Source organism: Triturus cristatus, chromosome 2_1 (assembly GCF_964204655.1).
Source record: "Triturus cristatus chromosome 2_1, aTriCri1.1, whole genome shotgun sequence".
Classification (NCBI taxonomy): Eukaryota; Metazoa; Chordata; class Amphibia; order Caudata; family Salamandridae; genus Triturus; species Triturus cristatus.
Genome location: NC_140581.1, coordinates 835012001 through 835035574, shown reverse-complemented (window position 1 = coordinate 835035574; position 23574 = coordinate 835012001). Strand labels below are relative to the sequence as shown.

Here is a 23574-nt window from a genome sequence, read left to right as displayed (position 1 = left end):
CTGGCTACCCAACTCCCCCTCTCGTAGGTCTCTCTACTCAAGTCATCTCCTGTGTAACCCCCCTTCCTAGTCTCTCCCCTGCTTGCCTCATCTTCGCATGTAGTCTTCTTTTAATTTCAACCCCTAGTTTTGCGTCTCTTCTTCGCCTTGCTCTCTCTCTTACGACCTACCCCGTCTCTCCCTTCCTTCCACTCACGCTGCCTGTGTCACTCCATGCTAGGTATATCCCTCGTCCTCTGCCTTTCCCAGCTCGGCGCGTGTACCCTCCCTCTCCCACGCTCCGTCCGCCTCCTCCTTCGTTCAGGCGGGGCTGCACCGCGCGCGCTCCTCCCCCTGCTCGCAGCAGTTCCTGGTGGCGAAGCAGGCAGCCTCCCCCTCTCGCCTCTGTTGTCTCGGATCGCCTCTCGCCCCCTGGACGGTGTATGCTGCTGCCACCTCTGCCCAGCGCCGGCTGCTCTGCGGGCCCCGGGAGCTGCCAGGCTGGGCACCGCTGCCTCGGGTAAGGGCGCCCTGCGCGTTCCGTATTGTGCGCACCTGCCGCCTCCTGCTGCCTGAGTCCGGGGAGCACGGCCCGGTTAACTGTCCTCCCTGCCCGGTGACTGTACGGGCTGCTGGGCAGCACTCGCAGTGACAGCCCGGTACCCGGCTGAACCGCTTCTGCCCTCGCCCGGAGCCCTTGGCCCGGTATGCCCTGCACGGCTCGGTCTTCATACCTGCCCTGTGCACGTATGCAGTTGACCGGGCAACGGAGGGAGCAGTGCATTGCATGCTCGGAGGGGCAGGGCACTCTTACTGCCCGGCTCTGGCCCCTCGCCTCGCATCCCGGGGACGCGAAGCTGAACAGCCGGCTCCTCCCCTCCTGCACCTGCCGCTCACCCCGAGGCTCAGCGCCGCCCGCCCGGTGCCTGCAGCGGCGTCCCCAGGTGCTGGTGTGGGTACAGCTCCGGCCAGGCTCCAGGGTGGTGGAGGGGGTGCACCCTGTGGCGCCGAGCCTTTCTGTGTGTGATTCTTGCACCCATTGCCTTTAGGGAAGATCCCTGCCCCCCCCCCCCCCCCCCCCCAAATAACCCACCTCTCCTAACATGACGGTCTTCCTTGTTTCAGGGTGTCTGGATTCATGGCATGCCTCTGGATGCGGGGCTGACGCGGCGGCAGAGGGTCCTGGGGCGATGGTGGTGTCTCCCGGAGCCGGTGGTCTTTGTTGCTTCTGAGCAGAGGAGCTACCATGACTGTCTTCAGACAGGAAAATGTGGAGGATTATTACGATATCGGCGAGGAGCTGGGCAGGTAGGTGACCCCACCTGTGCTTCTGACGGGCATCAGTACCGGGAGGGTTGGCAGTCTCCGGCTATAGCCTATGAGCCGCGAGGCATGGAGGGCCCGACAACATGATATGAGGAGCTCTATCCTGAGGGGCACACGCATGGCGAGGAGTAGAAGAGCACTCAGTGACGTCATGCCTTAAGTTCAGGGCAGCATGTACCATGGCTTGTTGACAACGATAGTTCTAAGTAAAATTCTGGTTCTGCACTAAGATGTGTCATGCTATACATACATCAGCGCATCCACAGGGTAGGCTTTCTACACACAACCCATTGACTTTCAGTGTAAACTGACTGCCCCCACCCAACAATTGGCCAACCCACCCACCGAGCATCTGAGTAGCTCCCTCCACCGGTGCACATCCTCACTACAGCATGGGCCACCACCTACAGCAAGAGCCCTAATAGCAGTGTCCCCAACCAACAGCAGCAACCCCGCCTGTGCTGAGCTGTTTGTTGTGGGTGAGTGCGCTGGTGGTGGGGCGGCTGCACGGATGCTCTGTGGATGAGTTGGCTGACGTTCGCGTGCGTGAGTAGTTTGATTATACGGACAGGTGCGTGGATGGACAGCATGTGCAGAGTATCATCCTCTTCCCTATGCTGATAGTGTCCTGCACTGCTGGTGGCGGAACGCCTGTGCTGATTGTGGGTGGGCAGTGCTGGTGCTTGTTGACGGTGCCTATGGGCTGTGTTAATGGTGGATGGAACACCCTGCTGACAGGTGAGGTGCTCTACTGATAAGCATCTAGGGCTGCTGAGGTTAGTTTGTGGGGTAAGTGTCACGTGGCCTACTGCTTTTGTTGTAGTTACCCTGTCCGAGCAAGACCGGCATGGGTGTAACTTCGGCCCCTGCAGGGTGACCCTGACCATGAAGGAAGCGGCTGCCAACGTTATCCAATCCAGGTCTGAGGGTTTGAGTGCTCTACCACAGGGATCCCCGATGGCACCTGAATTTTTACTTGCGGCTCTGGGGAACCCCTAAATAACCATGCATTATAAAATGCACAACCGTGCATGTGTTAGTGGGGTAAATGCAACGAAATCTACTTCCAATTGGCTCCCCCACTTCACAATTTACAAACGGAGGATTTTACATTAAGTAAGGCGCTGCGGCGTAGGGAAGCGTGATTGTAGGCAGTGTGTGTTGTTTCCTGCTCCTTCTCTGTGAGTTACTGAAGTAGAAACGAGGCCTTCCTCTGAATATTTGCATATAGATGCAGCTGCTTGTGGCTTTGCTCTTCTGGAATGAGCACACCTCGTAAGGCAGCACAGGTTAGCATAAATAGCCAGGCCATGCCTCCTTCCTACAGCAGACTGCTTCACAGGGCGTTCTCCTCTTTTTTTATGCAGAAGTCATCGCATGTCATGGCCGAATTTGTGGAACTGGGCCTAGAAGGACCTATGACACACTTTTAAATGCTCATGTTGCTGGTAGATTATTTAAACCTGTAGCAGCAGAATCCAGGAAGTGAGCAATTAACTGTTTTCGGTTGACATTAAGATTTGCAGATATAATCCTGACTGAATTATGAATAATTCTCTACAGTTGCATTAGAAGTAGCATGTTGGTGGTAAATTTCGCTGCTCCCCTCTAAATCCTCTTAGAAGAACTTTTCACCTGTTTGGTTCACACACAGGGACATGTTGAATTTGCTGCACATTAAGTCACAGGATGCCACTTTAAAAAGTATCAGGAACCTTCTAGAATGTTTTGAAACTCGCCTGTGTGCACTCTGTATTAGAGCAATGTGGGCCCTGCCTCTGGAAGGCCAAGAAGTGCTATCCTGTGTGTCATCCAGTTCGGGTCTACCAACCTCTAACAAGGATCTTGTGATACATAAGTGCATAAATGTAGGAATTGTTCTAAAAAGAGCTATCTGTAGAAAAATATGTGAGTGAGGCAGAGTGGGGATTAGCTTCCACTCATGTAGAAGGATCATTGTCATGAAATCAGAGTTGGCTTCTTCATATCGGTCTCTCGAAGGTGCAAACACGTGAAAATGTTTTTTAAATTCTCTCACTAGAATTCTCCAAAGGTACACGATGTTCATATCTAGGCCTCACTCCCCTATTTCCAGGCAGTTATGATTTGAGGATGGTTCATGATACACTGTGAAGTACATTACAGCGCAGCTGTGAAGATGTTGCACCAGAAAGTGTGTCTGAAACTCTGCTGGACTCTTTCAGTGGGATGTACTGTGTTTGTCCATCAATGTTCTACTCTATCACATGTGTGCAGGCCCAATCAAACAAAAGAATATGGTGCGGGATTCACATGGGTGGACCTAAAACAGCGAGCCTTATTTGTTTGTTGGGCGAGAGCCTGCAAGGGGCTGGATTTTGGGCTGTGGTGTTGGATGACATGGTTTAGGGGACGTGTGGTACATAGCTATGAAGGAAATAGCTTTTTGTAAATTTGTTTTTCCACACCCAACTTTGTACAATTAATTAGTCTTTCATCTGCACCGTAGCTGGTACGCACTGCTTCAGTGTTTGCATGGAGGGAGCTTACATTTCTTTCCAGTGACACAGCTCGGCAGCTGCAGGGAGCACAGTAATTAATCATTTCATATGTTTGAGAATGGACATTTTTGCTGTAAAATGTAGTTTTGTGAACTGGTGCGTATCCAAAAGCTGTGCTAGTTCGTCCTTTGATTAATTTAGTGCTGACATGGCATATACATGATGTATCTACGATACATTTTATTGGCCAAGCTTCAAATGCACATTGACTAAAAATGAAAAATTACGTTTTTACATTACCTTTTTTCAAGCAGTAGTGAAAGTTAAAATCTGCAAAATAAACGGATCTGCTGCAGCATATAAAAGTGTACATATTCTTCTGTTGGTTAGTGACAACTTAAGCTGTTTCATAGATTTGCTTCTATGTCCTGGAGCATCTGTAAAACTTGTTTTATGGTGGGTCCTTAGTCGCTTAACTAACTATGGGGGTCATTATGATGGCGGAAGGACCGCCACCCGCGCGGTGGCGATCCGTCCTCCATCAAACGTGGATTGACCGCCCGCCAGATTAGGATGGCAGGCGGATCCACACTGCGACCATGGCGGACATAAAGACCGTCCGCCGCGGAACCGCCACAGGCAATCTGACCGATTTGCCTGGCAGATGGTCCAGATAGGGTGAAATGGTGGCAGTGGCTAGCAGGCACTGTCCACCACATTATGATACAGGCATCAGCCAGCCCATGGAAAGGCTGGCAGAGATTGGGTTTCGGGGCCCGTTGTGGGCCCCTCTTGTGTTGGAGGGAGGTGGTGTTGTACTGTGGGGCCCCTGCATCTCCCTGCACTGAGTGGCAGGCACTGCGTGGTGCCTGTCACGCAGTGCAGGGAAATGGAAAACATGCATTTTTACCATTGCGGCGGGTGCTGCAGCCAGCAGCATCCACCGCAATGGTAAACATGCGCGATGCGACTGCCACGGTGGCGGTCGCACCGTAATTGCACGTGGGAGACTGCTGCCATATAAGCGGACGGTCCCACTACCACAACGATGTCCGACCGCCATCGTAATCGGCCCCTATATGTGGTAGTGGACTATTCAATACAGGTCACGTGAGAAAACAGGAAGTACTTACCTCAGACAGGAAGGGCAGACAAATGGCTATCAAGAGGGTGATTGACAGCATGGCTGTGCCTGTATATTTATTTTTGCCACATCTACTGTTTCAAGGAAACGGCTCCCATGTTGGTGCCTTTGCCACCCTCAAATGATAGTCGACTGAAACCCATTCACATATGAGCTTGTTATGTTGCTTTTCATCGTCCCTAGTGACAAGGTGCAGAGCGCCTTCTTTTGACCCACTCTTTTAGTGGGTGCCCCAATCCCTGGGAAGTAGGACAAAGAGCTTCAAGGACCCAGCAGTTTTTGTTTTTACAAGTAGTGAATCACAGGTGTGGAGGCAGCTTGAAATTCAGAGTCCAGTTGGAAAGTGCGTAGGCAGGGCTGCTAGCAGCCCACTTTACCACGTCAGACTGGTCTTCGAGAATTGTGACAAGTCAACAGGAATGTGAACCAATGAGAGGTTTTATCGCTAACTGGCCACACTAATGACGCAGTGGGTAGGAAGATCCCTTTTCTGAAGAAGTGTTGACTTATCCAGTGTCAAAGAAGCGTGGGCTGCCCGACGTGATCATTATCACTGTGCTAGGTATGTGTCCTTGCTGTGGCTGGTCTGTGTGGAGTCACACCTCGTGATAAGCAAACACTCTGCGGGCTTGGGTTAAACAAGTGCTTCTTGTACCAAATAGCTGAGAGAACAGTGCACTTAGCTAGCCTCTGTTGGCTCTATTGATTCACAGTAAATAGGCCGCTGTTCTTGAATAGAATGTTTATTATTTTTTATACTGAGACGTGAAGCGCATTGTGTGCACATTTGCTATAATATAGAGGAATTGTACCTATTTATTAGGTTAAGCCTTTCCTGTCAGCTGGAAGCGGAGGCAGTATCCTTAGGAATCCGGTCTGAAGAATCCACAAGTATGCAGACAGTGTGTTTGGTGTTTAGTTACCAGGGAGTGGCATTCCTTGGGTTTAAGGTTAGCGAGACTTCACCTTCAGTTGTTTTTTGTTTGCTTATAAATAGAGCGTGTACTGTCATGGAGATGCTTTGAGCATGGTTAGTTTTACTTATTCAGGCCTTAGTGGAGTCCAAGCCAACACATATACCGTCTCTTTGGTAAAGTCTTTCTGATCCCAAATCTTACTAAAATTGATACATTCTGCAAATGTTTTCTGAAGAAGGTTGAATAATCTTGCATCTTATCACCTTGACAATCCTCTGAGTGGATATAAAACTTTGTGGGAGAGAAATCATTTTTCAGTTCTCAAACTATCTCCATGTATCATGTTTACAAATTGAAGGAACAAAAAGGGCTATGCAGTTCCTTGGAGGGGGCAGAGATGGGCTAGGTTACTCTGCGTCCTTCGCGTTACTGCTTATTGTGGTTCCAGCCAGCTTAATTAGCATGGCCTCTGCTTTCATCCGAGGGGGCCTACCATTAACCCTATTTGGCTCGTTTTTTATTTGAAGGTATTTTTATATACACTTCTTCTTGTTTCTGATTAATGGTGGTGATTGGGTACCATTTACTAATATTCCTAACACTATTCCAATCACTGTGTAGATTAGGGAGCCCGGTTCTGATGAATTGCCATTGCTCAATAACGACTAACAGCAGCAACAAACATGTTTACCCACCTATGCGCAACTTTTTAGGGCTGACACAGACTATTTCTTCTGTTTCCAGCAACCCACCACTATTCGGTTATAATCTAGACAAGAGGACACATAGATTTAAATCACCAGGGTACCTCTTAGCCCATTTTAACCCACATTCCACTCACACCAATCTACACTCTACTGGCACCCACACTTCACATACGGCTAAAGAACAAAAGATCTCCAGCAAAGAGCCCCCCCTTGAGGGTGCCCGTCAGGCATTGCAGCTCCCGCCCGACGAGGAGCATACCCTATGATGAATCTGGGTGTGAGAGGGCTCTTGCTCCGGAGCAATCAGATGCCCCCATCTGATTCCTCAGTTCATACACCAACCTGCCTTTTTATACTTCTTATTAAGGAACTGCTTACCTCTTCTTGTTACCTAAGATTTATTTGGAGCACGTATGCTAGACCTTTATGCGCTCCTTGTGCCACCCAGCCCCCATTTGTTGATATTACAGATTTAGCGAGTCTATTTTGCACAGTCCCCATGTTCCCTGTAGAGCGTGGGTCTTTGAGAGAGAGAGGCACATGTGCTGCTTTTGATGGCTGGCAGGATGGAGTTGAGCCTCCTTGTGGTATAAATGGCACTCTATAGACGTGTAGGCTACGAAGCTTCTGCAGTGTGGATCGGGCACACAACAGAACAGTTGCTTTCTGATGGTATCTCTAGACTAAGCTAGGTGGCAGGTCAACAGATGACATCTCAGTTAGTTTCTGGGTCTTTCGTAACAAGGTTCTGTGAGATCCGAGTAGACAATTAGTTGTGTCCAGCAGTGGTGCAGTGGATTCATTCTCTCTAATGGAGAAAAGGCCATTTTGGGCATCATGTCACATCCTCCCTTGTAAAAAAGATGCAGTACTTGCCACATGGTCATCTGAGCAGAGAGTGCGGTAGAGTGGTTACCCCTTTCCTTCAAATAAAGAGCTGCCCTATTTAATGAAGCAATTGCGAACGCGAGCAAGGCACATAAGCAGAGTGAATACAAATGCGGGTGAGGCTAGTGAGTCTGACGTAGGGGCACATGTTATGTCCGGCTTAGAGGCCGCTTTGGCTGTTATGCCTGCCTCCTGTATTGCAAAGAGTCCATTATAAGCACATTGATCTATAGAAGGGATTTTGTCCGCCCTGTTCAGGCATTGACCTGTTCAAGTTTTACAAACACTTTACTTCTTCCCCCAACAGCATACAGAATTGGGAAATGGGTCCTCCCGCTTCTTCCGCTGGCTGTTATGCACTGTAAATGCAAGTTCTGTTTTTTCTGATCACGTGCACAGCCACCAGAAATGAAATGGACTCCAGGGCCTGAGCTGGTGGACCTCGGATACTCGCCACTCCTTTATTTGAATTTATTGCTATATTTTTGCCATTTTTTTTTACATATTTCACGTTTACAAAATAAATAAACCAAAACATTGCTCACACAAGCACTGTCCATGCTGGTTTTAATAATATTTGTTTGAGATCATCTTTAACCAGGGCTTTAAGTGGGCCGGATCTCACCGGGTCTGAGCACCGGCAGTTTTTTACAGGTGGCCACGAAACGGGTCTCTATCGGGCTCTGTTTTGTGCCCTGGCACAGGTGGTCCGTTTTTCCCCAGACTGCAGTGACAACAGGCACATCGATGTGCCCTGTTCACACTGCTCACTTCTCACTAGTGGAGAAGTTACGGCATGACGTCATGCCAGGTGAGTCATGTAGGGGAAGGGAAATCCTTTAAAAAGAGACATTTTCTCTCTTTTTGAAACTCAGGAGCAGCAACATTGTGTGGTGTCACCAGGGCTTTAAGTGGAAGTTTTTTCAATATTATATATAAGCCATAGTTGCTGCTTATTTATCTGATGCAACTAACAATCCTTGACAAAGCCAATAGTCGTGACTTGTTGCAGTTATAATGTTACTTGTTGTATCATATATCTGTATGCAATGACAGAAACAGCAAAGTACCAGTAGGGCGGTACACTATATGCTAAGCACAGATTTATTAGCTACATGTTTTTAAGCCACGCCCTTAATTACATTGGCCACGCCCCTTTGTGGACCCCCCCCGTTTTTTCATCCCACTTAAAGCCCTGTCTTTAACCAATGTTAACCCTCCACCCCCAAAACCCATGGCGCTGAATATGCAAACTATACATGAAGAAGAGGTTGGCTTTTAAGAACTTGTACAGTTACAAGATTGGCCTTGGTATACTCGTGCGCGGCTTGCGTGCCCTTCAGGGGGTCACGTTATTCAGCAAGCGGAGGGGTCAACATTTGCAGCACTTGCCTTTTACTTGTCCTAAAGTTAGTCAGAGAACTCAGACCATTAGAAGGTGACCGTTTGCATGTTGCTGTGTGTCGTTTCCCTTAGCGAGTGTCAGGAAGGGAATTTTAACTATGTATTATGTATTACTTCGGGTTTGTTTGTTTACTTTAAAGTTGTCACTGACCTGTTTCCACACCCGGTCTTCCTTGTTTTCCGCATTGTCTTACAGTGGTGTACATGGACTGGTTTGGTGTTGAGCCTGTGTTGAATGCAGCAGCAGGGCTGAAAGTTTCCCTATTAAGTGCACTTACCTGGCAGCCCAGTGCAGCACACAGAGCGAAATAAAAGAAAGATGGCTGTCAAATTGCCCTTCTTTGGAAGCAGCGGATCTGTTTCGAGCAATAACAGTTAAAATAGTTCGCTGTGCTCAATTAAAATATTTCATACCGGGTTTCACAACATTAGTTGCTAAAACTCCACAGACTTTAGACAGAGATACCAATCCGGCTCTTTTTTTCCGAGGGAAGGTGAAGACTGGGGGCCTGGGAGGTGTTTAGATCCCAGCAGTGTTACAAAGAAAGCCCTTTCGTTAAACATGATTTTTGTTCACTGTTTACAAATATGTAACCTGAGCTAGAGTTTACCAGGGTACAGCTGTCACAATAGAGGTTTGTCGTGTTACTGCTTTGTGCGTTGGGGTCATTACTCTAGCATGAATCTCAAATCTTTGCTGCGACCCTTGGCTCTGAGACATTACTGGGATACAGAATGCTCACCAGAAAGCACTGTGCTCGCCACTCGTTGACTGAGCCCTGCTGGTGGGGGGTGGAGTAGATTGGGGCAGTAAAAGTGTATGTGGGTGCACCAGGCTCACCAGAAACCATTGTGCGTCTTCACACATTGACTGGGTCCTGCTGGTCAGAGAAGGGGTAGATTGGGGCAGTAAAAGTGTATGTGGGTGCACCAGGCTCACCAGAAACCATTGTGCGCCTTCACTCATTGACTGGGCCCTGCTGGTCAGAGAAGGGGTAGATTGGGGCAGTAAAAGTGTATGTGGGTGCACCAGGCTCACCAGAAAGCATTGTGTGCCACCACTCGCTGACAGAGCTCTGCTGATCAGGGGGTGGGGTAGATTGGGGCAGTAAGAGTGTGGGTGCATTAGGCTCACCAGAAAGCATTGTGCATCTCAACTCGTTGACGGAGCCCTCCTGGTCAGTGAAGGGGTAGATTGGGGCAGTAAAAGTGTATGTGGGTGCACCAGGCTCACCAGAAAGCATTGTGCCACCACTCGTTGATAGGGTCCTGCCGGCCAGGGGGTGGGGTAGATTGGGGCAGTAAGAGTGTGGGTGCATTAGGCCAGAAAGCATTGTGCGCCACCACTTGCTGACAGAGCTCTGCTGATCAGGGGGTGGGGTAGATTGGGGCAGTAAGAGTGTGGGTGCATTAGGCTCACCAGAAAGCATTGTGCGTCCCTACTCGTTGACGGAGCCCTGCTGGTCAGGGGAACGGTAGATTGGGGCAGTAAGATTGCATGTGGGTGCACCATGCGCACACACACCCTCCTCCACGGGGTGCACTTTTAGGACCCACCCTGACACGGAAAAGACTCATGCCAGGCGCCCTGTGCTGCTAGAGCTGCCCCTTGGAGGAGGGTTAACAGACTCCTCCCCCCAAGTCTGCCCTGTTGGACTCTTTATGCAGGGAAACTGGAATTATGCAATTCTGCGGCTGTGGTGTTTTCTGCATAATTATGGATTTGCTACACTTGCCACATAAGCCATCATTTTCTACATAATTTGCACATTTGTGCCAAACTATTGTTTCTTACTCAAATGCGCAAGAGTTACTTACAACGCTACCACATGTGGCCTTACAGTAGCAGGCCTTTTGTTTCACGTAGACAGACCACCTTTAAGTTGCTGATTGCTGTATTTAGATATTACGTTGAAACAGGGATCTTTTCCCATATAGTGGTAATGTGTACAACTGTCAAAATAGTGAAAAAATACAGCTTCAAAATATGCTCATTGTGCCTCATGACTTACTTTTTCAACCTTACCACATAGATTGGTCCTCCCCCTGGTTCATAACTCCATCCTCCACTGCCACATAGTTCCAGTCACTTTGCCTGTATGCATAGGTAATCCGTGGTGGTGTGTAAATTCTCAGCCAATGCAGAATGTGACTTCTCACCTGATTGTTAGGTGTGTTCTCAGGTTTGACTCATTCTCTGAACTCTATTGACGGTCAGCAAAAGTTTGCGGCGCTATGCTTTCGGGTCAAACAATGTATAAAATGGTGTAATCCTGTAGAAAGTACCTTTGTTTTTACTTGAAACATACTGCTGGTTGGGTGTGGCTGTATCACTAAGATTTTGATGGATTTCAAAGCCAGGCCCAGTGTTTACAGTTTCTGAGCATCGTCATCGTCTGCTAGTGTCAGAATGAGTTTTCATCTGCTGAGTTCAAGGTGTGGCGGGCCTGCAGGTCACCTCGTCACAGAACTGAGGTTCAACACAGTTTGAGATCATGGACAGTGGCCGAAGAGGTTCCCTTTATTAGCAAACAAGCAATCTGCGGTTTCAGGATAAGCATCCATCTTAACTTTCCAAAGAAGTGAAGATGTTTTAGTGATGCAATCTGAAGACGTTAAACAGTAGTTAAAATAATAATGCATTCACTCTAGTACCTAAATGCAAAAATACACTAATAAACCGTAAGGATTTTTCATTGTCCCTTCTAATAGGGGTAACTAGTGGTGTGAATGCTAAACGCGGATTTCAGTGATTGCGTTGAAAGGCGAGCTGCACCTGGCCCAATAGCTGGGAGTCTGTCAGAAGTTCAGTTCCCTTATACTCCGTGTCGGAAGGAATCTAGCATAATTATCAGATTTTTATGTTAAAACATTCTATTGTTTGAGAGTGGCTTACACTGGTTGAATCATGGTCAAAAATACTGGAAACATTTCAAGATATCAGAAATGGGTGAGTGGCGGACGGACTCCGTCACAAATCAGTTGACTGTAGAGTAAAATAAGAGGCGCATTTAGTTTCTGGAAGGAGGTAGCTGACCTTCCTTCCAGTAGGTTCTGCTCATGATCCAAGGTGTCCAGCCACATAGTAGGGGATTGCCCTCTTATGCAGGCTACATTCTGAACTGGCCTCCAAAAATAAGTCAAAATCAGAATTGCGCAGTGTCCACAGGGAGTCCTGCTCATGAGTTTTCGAAGACGTCCTATCTTTTTTCTGATGTCAACTCAGAAGTTTGCCGGTTCATGGCCAGTAACATGTCTGCTGTAAATAATCCTTTCACCATTGCACCAAATGCAGGGTTTGCTGAGTGAGACTCACTGGACTGCAGCACTCACGAAATATAGGACAAAACTAGATCTTGGTACATCTCTTTTTTTATTTGTAAGGATTAGCTCATGAGTTCATGGAGAAGGGGGACATCCACTGACTGAATCGGGGTTGCTTGGTGAATCCCTATTGCCCAGAACTAGCTGAATGGGATCAATATTGTCTCCGCATGAGCACTCTCTTTGGGAAAATTTGTGATGGAAAGGAATGGTGTGATAAAGATGAGTGCTTTGTCTCTGCTTCGAGCAAGGAGGCATATCCTTCTGCTGTGGGGCGCGATTCGGCCCCATCTTTCGATGGTTGGTGCAGGGATGTAGCTGAAGGTGAATTAAACAGTGGGTGATGTGGATATGGTAATGTAATACAGAAAGTTCTGAGAGCATGTCTAGAAGGTACCCTGCCACAGGGAGCAGTCTGTTGGGGAGCTGATGTAGCGACTGGTGAAAATATGGAACAAAATGTACATTTTGTATTGCTGCTTGTTTTGAAGTCTGCATACTTTATTTATTATTGAGAAAAACTAGCTTATTAAAAAAAATAGTGATTTAAAGAATGGGTGGGCAGACCGAATGATGCTCCAAAGGGTTTCCCTCGTAGTGCCTGCAGGGGGCTAGACCGTATCTCTGAATCAATGCCCCACGCCACCCACAGCCTTGATCAACACCTACACTACAACCCCCTTCAGTTTTTTATCATCTCTGCACCTCAATAGTGACAAGATGATTCTGCCAATAAGAGGCGTGCAGTGCTAGGACTGAGGCATTTTAGGAGCATACTAGTGGCTGGGTGTCTGAAAGGTCAGAGGGCTACCACGTACCTCCTTTCTGGAAGCAGCCGCTCCCTCCCGGCCGTAGGTGCACGTGTTATTGATGAGTCCTTAGATGAACGACTGTTTGTGTTCAGAAAGTAAGTCTTCCTAAAATACGCATTTTGCAATGCAATTTGAGAAGTAGATGCCAACGTGGTAGAGAGCCAATCCAGTATGTCCTTTTCTTGCCACTGCACCAAGAATGCTGACAAACGGAGGAGCGGTGAGCTCTTCCAGGGGAGCCTCACCAGGAATGTTAATAAATTCTTTTAACTCAAATGTCACTGTGATTTAGACATGTGGATTGTGGTATTTGGGGGAAGCTGCTGGGTATGGTAGTTTGCCCAGGGCAAAGGTAAATAAGCATGTGTTTATTTATTTCTCTTTTTAATAAAGCACGCTACGACCCTAAGGAGTTTCCTGGTGGTAGTCAATAGCTGGTACCATGATACTCACTAGCAAGGATTTATTTATTTATTTGAGTTATATATAGCGCTGGCTAGACCCGGAGGTATCAGAGCGCTTTACTTAAGGTTCCACAAAATTTCATCAGTTACAAGTTACATCAGTTACTAGAAAAATATTTCAAGAGCGTAGAAGACTAAATTAATGGAACTAAGAAGGGTAAGGGGGTGGGGTAAAGGGGTAGGAGGGAGATGGAATGGAGAGACGAAGGAGAGTCTGCCCAAAGTCCGGCTGGGTAGGTGACGGCAGAGGGGGAAGTCCTCAGCCCATCTCCTCTATAGCTATCGGGTAGCTCCACCGGGCATTAGCCAAACAGCTAGGTCTCAATGGGAAAACAATTAAAGAGCAAAGAGGAGGGATAAAAGGATTGTAAAGGAGAAAGTGGGTGGAGTATAGGGTTAGAAGTGAGAATATGGCAGAGAGACGAAGTAAGGTCTGCCCAAAGTCCGGCTGGGTAGGTGATGGCCGAAGGGGTAGTCCACAGCCCATCTCCTCTTTAGCTATCTAGTAGCTCCACCGGGCATCGGCCAAAAAAGCTAGGTCTCCACGGTCAGGGGCCTATCTTAGGGTGATTGTTTTTGTCCCCTGGCAACGATCTTCTGCAGGCGCCATTTTGGGGTCAGGCACGTTTCACAAAAAAGGCTCACGGAGAGTATTGATTTCAATTACCCTAAGAGTCTAAAGGAGGACAGTTCATTGATATGTAGCTTTTGTCAGTTCACCTCTTGGGAGAAGAATTGATCTGCCCTTATTGTCCTTTCTGGGCCCCAGTCTTGTGGTTGCTCCTTTCCTCCTGCACATTATTTACCTTGCACGCCGTCTCTGGCACTCGCGGAGGTATTGATTCCTGTATTTGTCCCAGCAGCCGCCATATTGAAGTCAGGCAGGCCGCTTGGGGGCTTTCTTACTCGTTCAGGTGCTGCTGGGGAGTCCAGGTCCTGTTGTCCCCTATGCCCCAGGTGCCGATGCTCTGCTGCGGCGTCTCAATGGGTGTCAGAACGTAGCATGCCAGGCCCCCGCACTTGTCACCTCTTCCCCTCTCTCCTCACCGGGTGAATCGCCTGACCGCCAGCTTCTCGCTGGTGCTGTCTTGGGGGGGTGGGGGGGGGAGGGGTCTCTGTAGAGTCCGCGTGCTCAGGTTGCGGTCCTATAACATCACCTCAGCTCCCCTCGGAACGGGTCGCGGTAGCCTCATGGAGCGGAAGCCGCGGGCTCTCCCAATTCAGTCTTTCAGTCCGACTTAACCTTGAAGCAAGAGCCACATTTTAACATTTTTCCTAACCCTATTGTTATTGAGTGTTTGTTCCAGTTTGTGGGGAAAGTCGGAGAAGATTTTCTACCTTTCCTTTCTGTCTGAAAATAGTGTATCTTAAGCAGTTTCAAATTTCGGTTCTGAGAGTACTCTTTTCCCTCTCCCCTTGCACTACTTTTCTCTACTTTCACGGCTATCGACCCCTCGCCACATCCTCTTTCACTTTTCTTCACTGTCCCTGCTTTACTAGGGGGTCCTTGTTCAAATTCCTGTTCACAAGCAAAAAGTGAGTTTGGGAGCTATGCAAGAGAAACCCATTGATGAACATACTGCACATAAATATCTTCCCAGCAGCCACCCCTCCTTAGCTGCTCATCGAAGTCTCATAAAACGAACATTACAAAAAAAAAAAAATATGAACAACTTTGAATTGAATAGTAACGGTACTCTAGCGCTAAGAGGTAATTGTAATGTGTTCTGTGCACATTACTTATTTGTCTTTTGCTCCTCTCGGGTTTGGGGAGCCTCTTGGAGGCGGGAGTGAGATGTGTGCGATAAGCGCAAGAATTTGCAACACCAAGAGTTCTTATTAGTCTTTTGGTTGCTGACTAAATATAACATAAAAAACCTGCCGAAGTGAAAAAACAAAACAAAAAATGTGCCTTCTCTATTAAGTGTATGTCAGAGAAAAATACGTTAATGTGCCACGATTCCGTGTACTTTTTAGCTGTAATAGTCACTCGTGCACTGCAATGACAGCATGCCTTTAGAGCCAGACTGGTACTCCTAACAGCAGGACGCTTAATATGAGAGAAGAATACTTCTCTGGGCAGAGTGAAACCCACTCAATGTATATTTTATTGATTTGGAAAGGTTATGTCCTGCAGACACCTGTGCAGTCAAGCCAACCTAAAAGGGATGAAGTGCGTGTTGTTGATGGTCTGGGGTTCCGGGCAGGCCTCCCCTTCATTGACGTCTCCCCTCGTCCTTCCTCTCCATCCTTGCCTCTTTGTCCTCTGACATGGGGGAGACCTTTGAAGTGAAAGCCCCACTCACACGCAGAGGAGCTCCAGGTTCACCTGGATCCCAAATGAATGAGTAGGACTCTTACAGCTCCGAGTATTCCCTTACTGGGCAACGCACGGCCTGTCTGTTTGTCTGTCTATGGCCAGCTGTCTGGCATCCTCCAGTCTGGAGAGGAAAGACACTTTAATGTTGCAGCAGGATGGCTACACCTGCAGGAAACAGAGGCACAGTGAGACACAAATCAAGGGCCCAGAGCAGGCAAGGTGTTTCTGGGGAGTCCAACAGTATTTCGGCCGAGGAGATCGGAATCCAGCAGAGTGCATGTCCCAGCAGCGTGAAGGCCTGGGGGGGCTCCCTGTGCTGGCACGTGGGCCATCAAGGAGTAAGGGATTCCAATTGAAGAGTTCTGACTTAACAAATGCTGACTAATAACCAGAACTCCTTCTTTCACAGAGGACTGGCTTTCCCAGTCGTGCATTTTAACTGAGCTGTAACCAGATGGTACACCAATCCAATTTAATGACTCCCATCAGATTGAGAAAAATATGAAATGGATTTGAACACCATACACACAGTTTGCTGGCCGAGGCACATTGACCCACTGAGTTGTAGTTGCTATTGAACCTATTGGTCATTTGAGATGCAGTTTTTATATTGGATACCACAGGTTGAGTCATTTGATATGTGAGGCATGGAACACTGCCCTCCGGGCTCCATTAAGAAGTCCTGCTTTCTTTTCCCGACTCTTTATACTCGATTTCCCCAGTGTAGTCAGGCTCAAAAAGACTTGGTGGATTTAACAAATGATATGTCACTCAACACCTAGACTATGTTAGCAGTTTTTCTGTCCAGCGTGAAGTGTTCGTAGTCGATGCAGTACTGACTGCACAATATGTTTGTAAAGATCCATGCATTACTGACATAAAATGTTGTGATTAGTACACAACTTCGGCTTTCTAATCTGGGAGGCTGCTTATTTCACACTTCTGTTGATTCAATGCAATGGTGACAATAGAGAGGTGACATTTTGTTTCTGTATCTTCTGTTTGGGACTGGCGTCGATAACAAATTCCCTTTCAGCATAGGGAGTAGTGCATGTCCACCCTTCTTTCTGTAGCTCTAACCCATAGGGGCCTCTGCCCCGTCTTCCCAGTTTTCGCCCTCATTCCTTCTCTGAACTGCTCTGCACATGGTGTCTCCTTTCTCCCCCAAATCCCCTTGCAGCCCCAAACCACCTCTTCTTTACCACTTTCCACCCGTACTTGCTTTCTCGACATCCTTATGTAGTTTGTTTCTCACACATTGTCCTCAGCATTTCATGGCAGAGCTAGTCCTCACCCACAGCTCTACCCGTCTACACCTGAAGAAGACTAGTTGCTCCTTTATTCCTCACACTAAGACCTTTCACAGAGTTCTCTCATCTCCACTAAATGGTCTCTCCTCTGCCCAACATTTTGCTCTCCCCAGCATGGCACTGCATCTCCCCCCCCCCCCCCCCCCCCCCCCGCCGCTCCAAGTGTACTCCTGCACTGAGTTGGTGGAGGCAGTGAATAGGGACCACCCTTCCATGAGGCAAGGCAAGCCACTGAGGTTCCAGCTTGGGTGGTGTGCCAAATTCATGCAAAAGACCCAACAAGTTGGCTTTTTAAAGTAAATGGAAAATCTGTAATTTTCATGGATTTAAAAAAATCCTGTACCCTTTCTGGCAAGGGGCACCATGACTAGAAATGCACTGGTGGCTTCAAGGAACTGTACTACCCTATCCTATCTTAGTTGTAACTATGTGACACTGATCGGGTCTGCACTTACCTGCTGCTTGTAGTTCTGCAGATTCTGAAGCTCCTCGAATTTTGGAGGGAGACAGAGGCGATAACTTGATCAGCCTTGTGCTTGGATGCTCCAGGCCACCACAGCCTGTCACTGTACTAAAGGAACCACCACAGAGGTTGCCACACTGGCACTTTCCCGCGAGCCCTGAGCAAAGTTGGACAAACAATGTGAAAAATGCAAGTGAGCTGGGGCAAGCATTTGTTTCTTGTCATTGTTTATATGAGGATCATCTAAGAACAAACACAGCATATTTTCAAATTTTATAGAAGTGCCCTTTGGTTTCGGTCTCATAAATCCATGATTCAAATCATCAAAACCTTCTTAATACAAAATGCGCTTGTAGAAGATTGTCGAACCATGCAAAAGCAAAGCCTTAGCAGTGTCTACGATGGATATGTGCCAATAGCATAATCATGTTTTTCCCAAATGCATATCTTTGCCATCAACCTCTCACTGATATTCCAAGTCTGTACTGTGACTGTGCTCTGATAGTAACGGAAAATGTTCTCTCTCGGTAATTGAGTAATATTTCTGCTAATGACTTCTGTTCGGTGTATTTTGCTCTATCCAAAATAAGATTCTTTATTTTAGAACGGCGATATCCAGCACCATTTGATTTTTTTTTTAATGATATGTGTAGTATACATATAAGGGCATTCAGCCATCTCTCTTCATCTATTGGTTTGACAATGTGTTAATCAAGCCACATTTTTCTTTCACCCACTACAACATAAGGCATGGGGAACTGGAGTCAGCCCGATTAAGCCATTGGCTAACTTCGCCGTGAGTGATGGAATACTACCCTTTCTCAAAGGGCACATTTAGTTCCAGGTACTTCAATTGTAATATGTGCTTTTAGAGACAAACAAAATAGTTATGCTTGTAGTCAATGTTCCTTTTTTAAATTTATTTTAAATTGTTGGAAGGCTGGACAGCTTTACCAACAATAAAGTTTTGCAAAAACCATGACAAAATAGGCATTGACAAAGCCAAAAGACTGGCAGTCAACACTAGAACGATTGGCTTTGCCAATGCTTGTTATATATGTTGTGTGGAATGATCTTGCTGACCATGCCTCTTCTGGGAGACAGACCTAGGGTGTTTGTACTCGAAGATGAGAGGTCTGAATTGTGTGCCCATAGCTGATGCCAGTCAGCCGGCTTCTTTGATTATTTTGTTTTCCTTCAGAGAAGTATGTGGAGTGTTCCCAAGGTAAAATTGCCAATGTTTGAGGAGTTACATTCTTGCTTGGTTGGCAGGGCAGAAGATTTGAATACAAGGGAATTGTTTGTTTGGGTGTTAGCTGCATTTACTTTTCAGTGATACATTTCATTAACTTTGTTTCACTTTGGGCTGGGACCTTAACATGCAAATCAACATTTCATCATGGCTCACAGTAACTGCAGAATTCCATGTGCATGTTGCATATTTTTGTGAGTTATTCCACATTTGTATAGTACATTTTCTTATTACTCTTTTTAACATTTGTATTAATTGATTTTATGGACAGGCTGATTCTCTATTATTTGTTTTCTTATACCTTCTTACATATTCTTGCCAGTTTTTCTTGCGTTTAAATAATGTTTATTAGTTTCATTAAATAGACCTTAGTGCAATAGTGACAGGCATATAATACAGACTAGAAATGTTGTGCACTACACATGCAGCAATTTGCTTTAAAAAGGTACACCGATATTTATAGTAGATTAAGATATAGATTAAAAAGGAAAAATACCAGGAGAACTCTAATGTACAGATTCAAAGTGATAACAATATAGCTAATATGACATGCATTCAAGCATATTTCAACTACAGTAAATTTAATACATATCTTTGGTCTGCTACAATGAGTCCAATAAACGATAACATCAATCCTCCCACCCACAGTAGCCCCTAATCAAGTAAAGCAGTCAAAAAGTGTCAAAATATTCTACATGGACAAGTATATCACAGTAGTATCCATTATCACCCTATATATCAGTATTAAACTGGATTTCCCATCTTTCACCCACAAGGAGTCTGGAAGCTATTTGACAAATCTGTGTCTGCTTCCAGGGGCAACATACTATTCACCAGGTTGTCCCACGCTTTCGCCGTTTCACTTGTCCCTCTTTCCCTGAAACAACACAGCACTCTCAAAACATGCCCATTTAACTGTTTCTTTACGTACCAGTGTTTCTTGTTCCAGCTCTTACAGTAATTCTGAAAGAGGTGGAAGGATTCCAGGTGAGTTTAGACATGGAGTTTAATATAACAAAGGCCTTGCCAGTGGACATATAATGTTCAATTATCTGCATTCTTTGTGTGTTTTTTTATTTTTTATTCTTCTGCATGGTAGTGGCCACCTGTGATCCTCATACCGCCACCAGTCCACACACATTGCGGGGTTCCCCAAACCACACAAAGCCCTGTACCTGGGATGTCTATTTATTTGTGTAAGGTATGTTTGTATTGCATTCATTGCAACACTGTAGCAGTAGGTACCTTCTCTCCTTGTCTTTGGGAATACCAGTAGAGACTGGAATCTGCTTGTCTTGGTGCTTTAGGATCTGTAGTTCGGATGTTGTTGTTTACAAGACGTGTTGTTTATTAAGTGATAGGTCAATGGGATATGTAGTTTAGCAGTGTGGCTGTAGGTCTTGCCAAAGCAACCGGGTACGTCTTGGTTATTTGAGTTTTGTGCCTGTCCGGCTGATGAAGAGAGGGTAATAGGGCAACAGGTGGTTATAATGGGTTCCTTGTCCCACTATTTGGTCTGTGTTGTTTGGGTGTAAAGACTTCCTTTTACATGTTCGCTTTGTTGTCATGTGGAGTGATGCTAGTGCTTCTGCTGTTGTAAGAAATGTGGTACTATACTTTATGCCGTATCTGGTGTGTTGCATGCGTCTATTGTGGTCTCTAACATGTTCAGTAGGATGTTTTTTTAATGTGTGGTTTCATAGTGCAAAGTGCAGTAACAAGCAAGTTCAAACCCAACTAGATAGCATAACTGATCTGTGCTGGGTCCTTATTCACTGTTCTGTTTAAGGTATCCTGTGGGAGTAGGGATTGGTGCTGGGGCACCAAGATACGTTACAAAGAAATGCCCTCCTTTTTGATTTATTGGTTATGCTGTCTCTTATGTGGAAGAAAAACAATCCAACTTAGAGTTACTACGCAAGTGGCTGGTTAGATAGATTAATCTTTCCATGATTTTGCACATTATCATGCTTGGCATTGAAAAAGAAATGCATTTCCAGGCGCTTATATTTCAGCAAGTTTGTGTTCTATCAATGAAGTATGTTGAAATTGCACCATCTCGTAATCCGACTACGAGTAACGTGTATATAACTCATCCATCAACCATGGCAAGAACTGCGTGCTTGTGACGTGTACGTGGACGTGCCGCCCCTGCATTTCTTGAATCCCTAACAGCAAAGGACTTTTAGATGATAAGGAAAACTTTCCCCACTGAAAAGTACCAGATAGATTTTATTAAGCTTTGGGATCTAACACCGTTTAAAACAGGAAATATGGATTGCCTGTAGCTAGTAGGGTCACAACAGGTTTTGCATCTATGATTGTTCTGGAATCTTATTGAAGGACATTGCTATGTATTAAATGTAGATTTTTTTTTTATGTATTACAAATAATGTACTTTTTCGGAATTTTTTCGAAATTTTAAGAATAGTAAAAATTATTTTAACTGATAATAAGTGTATGCATTGCATTTCAATTTGTATTGTATTTTTGCTTGGAAGACGTTTGCTTGAGCCAGTGGAGAGTGACATATGATGTTATGTAAGGAGTGCATAAGAATTAACAGTGCATTGGTATGAGTGTGTTCTCCAGGGATCTACCTCCTTGCTTATTTATGACGTGTACAAACATGATTTCAACATATTTGCAACAAAAGCAATGTCAAATGATTTTTACGTAGACCGCCCCATGTTTTAAACAGGGGCTTGGTTGCTCAGTGGCCAGTGTTTAGTTTATATTGGGTTCTCTCTCTCAAGTTTGTTTTAAAGGTAGCCCCCGCTCAATTATATTGTTCCACTGCTTTTGATCCCTTCTAAAGGTGGGCGAAAAATTCTGCTCTGCCGGCGGAGTTCATAGAGTTTTGTACACTCCGTGCCCCACTTGGAGCGCGGGGTTCCAGCAAAACTCTGCCGAGTGGCAGAGTTTTTCCTCACGCACAGCTCATCAACGTTAAGTTAGCTGCAAGAATTTGCATCTTCTAGCGCAATTTTCAAGCACTAGAACGCCTCCTGGCGAGATTCCTAAACGCAGGCGGTTTCTACAGGTCTCTACCGTTCGCGTTGAGAAAGCTACCGCTCGAGTAGAAAATTTGCTTGAGTGACAGAAAAAAGCTGTGCCCTCTGGCATACCGTGTGGTGCCTTTTATGCTGATTTTACAGCGCGGCACATGCTCCCTGTGCTAAAGATCAGTGCGATGTGCCAAAATTCCACCACTCGCAGAACTCTGTGGAATCTCACTGGGTTTTTAGGTATCTCTGCGGAGTGAAACTCCCTGAGTTGGGCCAACCCCTAATCCCTGCCTGGGTTATTTTATTTGGGTGTTATCAAGACATGGGCTGTATCAGGCAGCATAAGCATGTTAGCTCCCTATGAATTCTTCATGGCCTGTGCAAGCCATGTAAAGTCTACAAATCATGGTAGAATAGTGGCATATTTGATTTTTGATCTTTTTAAAGGTGTTGTACCCTCAAACGTTAGTTTTATTTCCACGTTTTCTCGTTATTTTTACATTGTTCTGGGGTGCAAGCACTGCATCTCTCTGCCACACTGTAATAGTCACTTAAGGCGTATGTATGTACTGTGGAGAGTGCACGTGAAATAATGTCTCCACAGTGTTTTCTTGGGCCAGTGCCAGATGAAATGTATCACATCAGTCATTTTGTTTATGATGCGCATTGAGTAAGACAAGTTGCCAGTCCTTTCCCCTGAGTAAAGGTGGTACTGTACACTGTAGTTCCCTCGTGGCTTTCCCTTCAGTGCCGCTGAGCTGGGCTTCCCCCTTTCGTGGACCCTGCTTCGGCCGTGGCCTGCAGCAACTGGCGTAATGAAAATTGAAGGGGCCTTCCTGCAAGGTTTTTGGAGGGGCCCCCTCTGAACTCAATCAGCAGCACTCCGGCCAGAGTGCAGTGCTGAGGGGGCCCCCTGGAGCGTGCCCCCCGCCCCCCCACACACACTCCGCACCGTAGGGGCTGCAGGAGCCTTTGTTACGCCCCTGCCTGCAGCCTCCTAATTTCCGTAGCAGGAGGTGCAGGTGTTTGCCATGACCTTGCTCAGCGAAACAGGCATGTTGGCATCGGGCATCAGATGCAGTACACACTGGGCTTGAACCCCACAGCATGCAAGGGGAGATGTAAGCATCCCTGGGCCTTCTCGGGGCTCGCAGCTTTCAGTCCGTGCCAAAAGGTGGAAGAGGCCTACTCGCCGCCACCCACACAGTGGACTTCCGTTGTCCAGCCGCTCATCCTACTTGAAAAGAGCGACATGTCCGTGGCTGTGATTAATTTGCGAATATTTGGGAAACTGAGCTGCCCTAATTGCAGGGTGTGGGCCTGCTTGGAGTGACTGTGTGAAGCCGTTCATCTGCGTTGTTTGCGTTGGATTCACGTGCGTGAGTGTCTCAGGGCAGTGTAACAGAGCTGAGCTGCAAGCGCTAAATATGCTTTCTTTTGTCAGGGCAGGTGATTAACTCTTTCCATTTATGTCCTGTCGAATACGGGGCGGGGCTCCGAAATTGAGCGTGACTTACTGCCCGCCTCCCCCTCCCACCCAGAGTGGTGGCGCCCACGGTATCACGCATGGAGCGTCCTTCATTTGTTTGTGGCGGAGGAGCGCAGCGTTTCTAATGTGCTGCTTTGATTTATTATACACGGTCTCAACACAATTTATTGAGGAACGTTAATTCTCACTAATGCATTCATTTGTTTATGATATTTCGATGACAATATATGTAGCACAATAAATGTTATTGAGCTCTTCCGTAAACTGAAATCGATGTAGTGTGTTGT

General features: G+C 46.6%; 1 protein-coding gene across 1 annotated transcript in view; it reads left to right on the top strand.

The window, feature by feature from the left end:
* The first annotated feature begins 329 nt into the window (after nucleotides 1-329).
* Nucleotides 330-23574, top strand: part of DAPK1 (death associated protein kinase 1) — a 568454-nt gene continuing 545209 nt past the window's right edge. The window contains exons 1-2 of the mRNA XM_085632914.1: nucleotides 330-499; nucleotides 1105-1287. Of these exons, the coding sequence (XP_085489040.1) occupies nucleotides 1226-1287 (62 nt within the window). The 5' untranslated portion in view covers nucleotides 330-499; nucleotides 1105-1225. The remainder of the gene's footprint in view (nucleotides 500-1104; nucleotides 1288-23574) is intronic.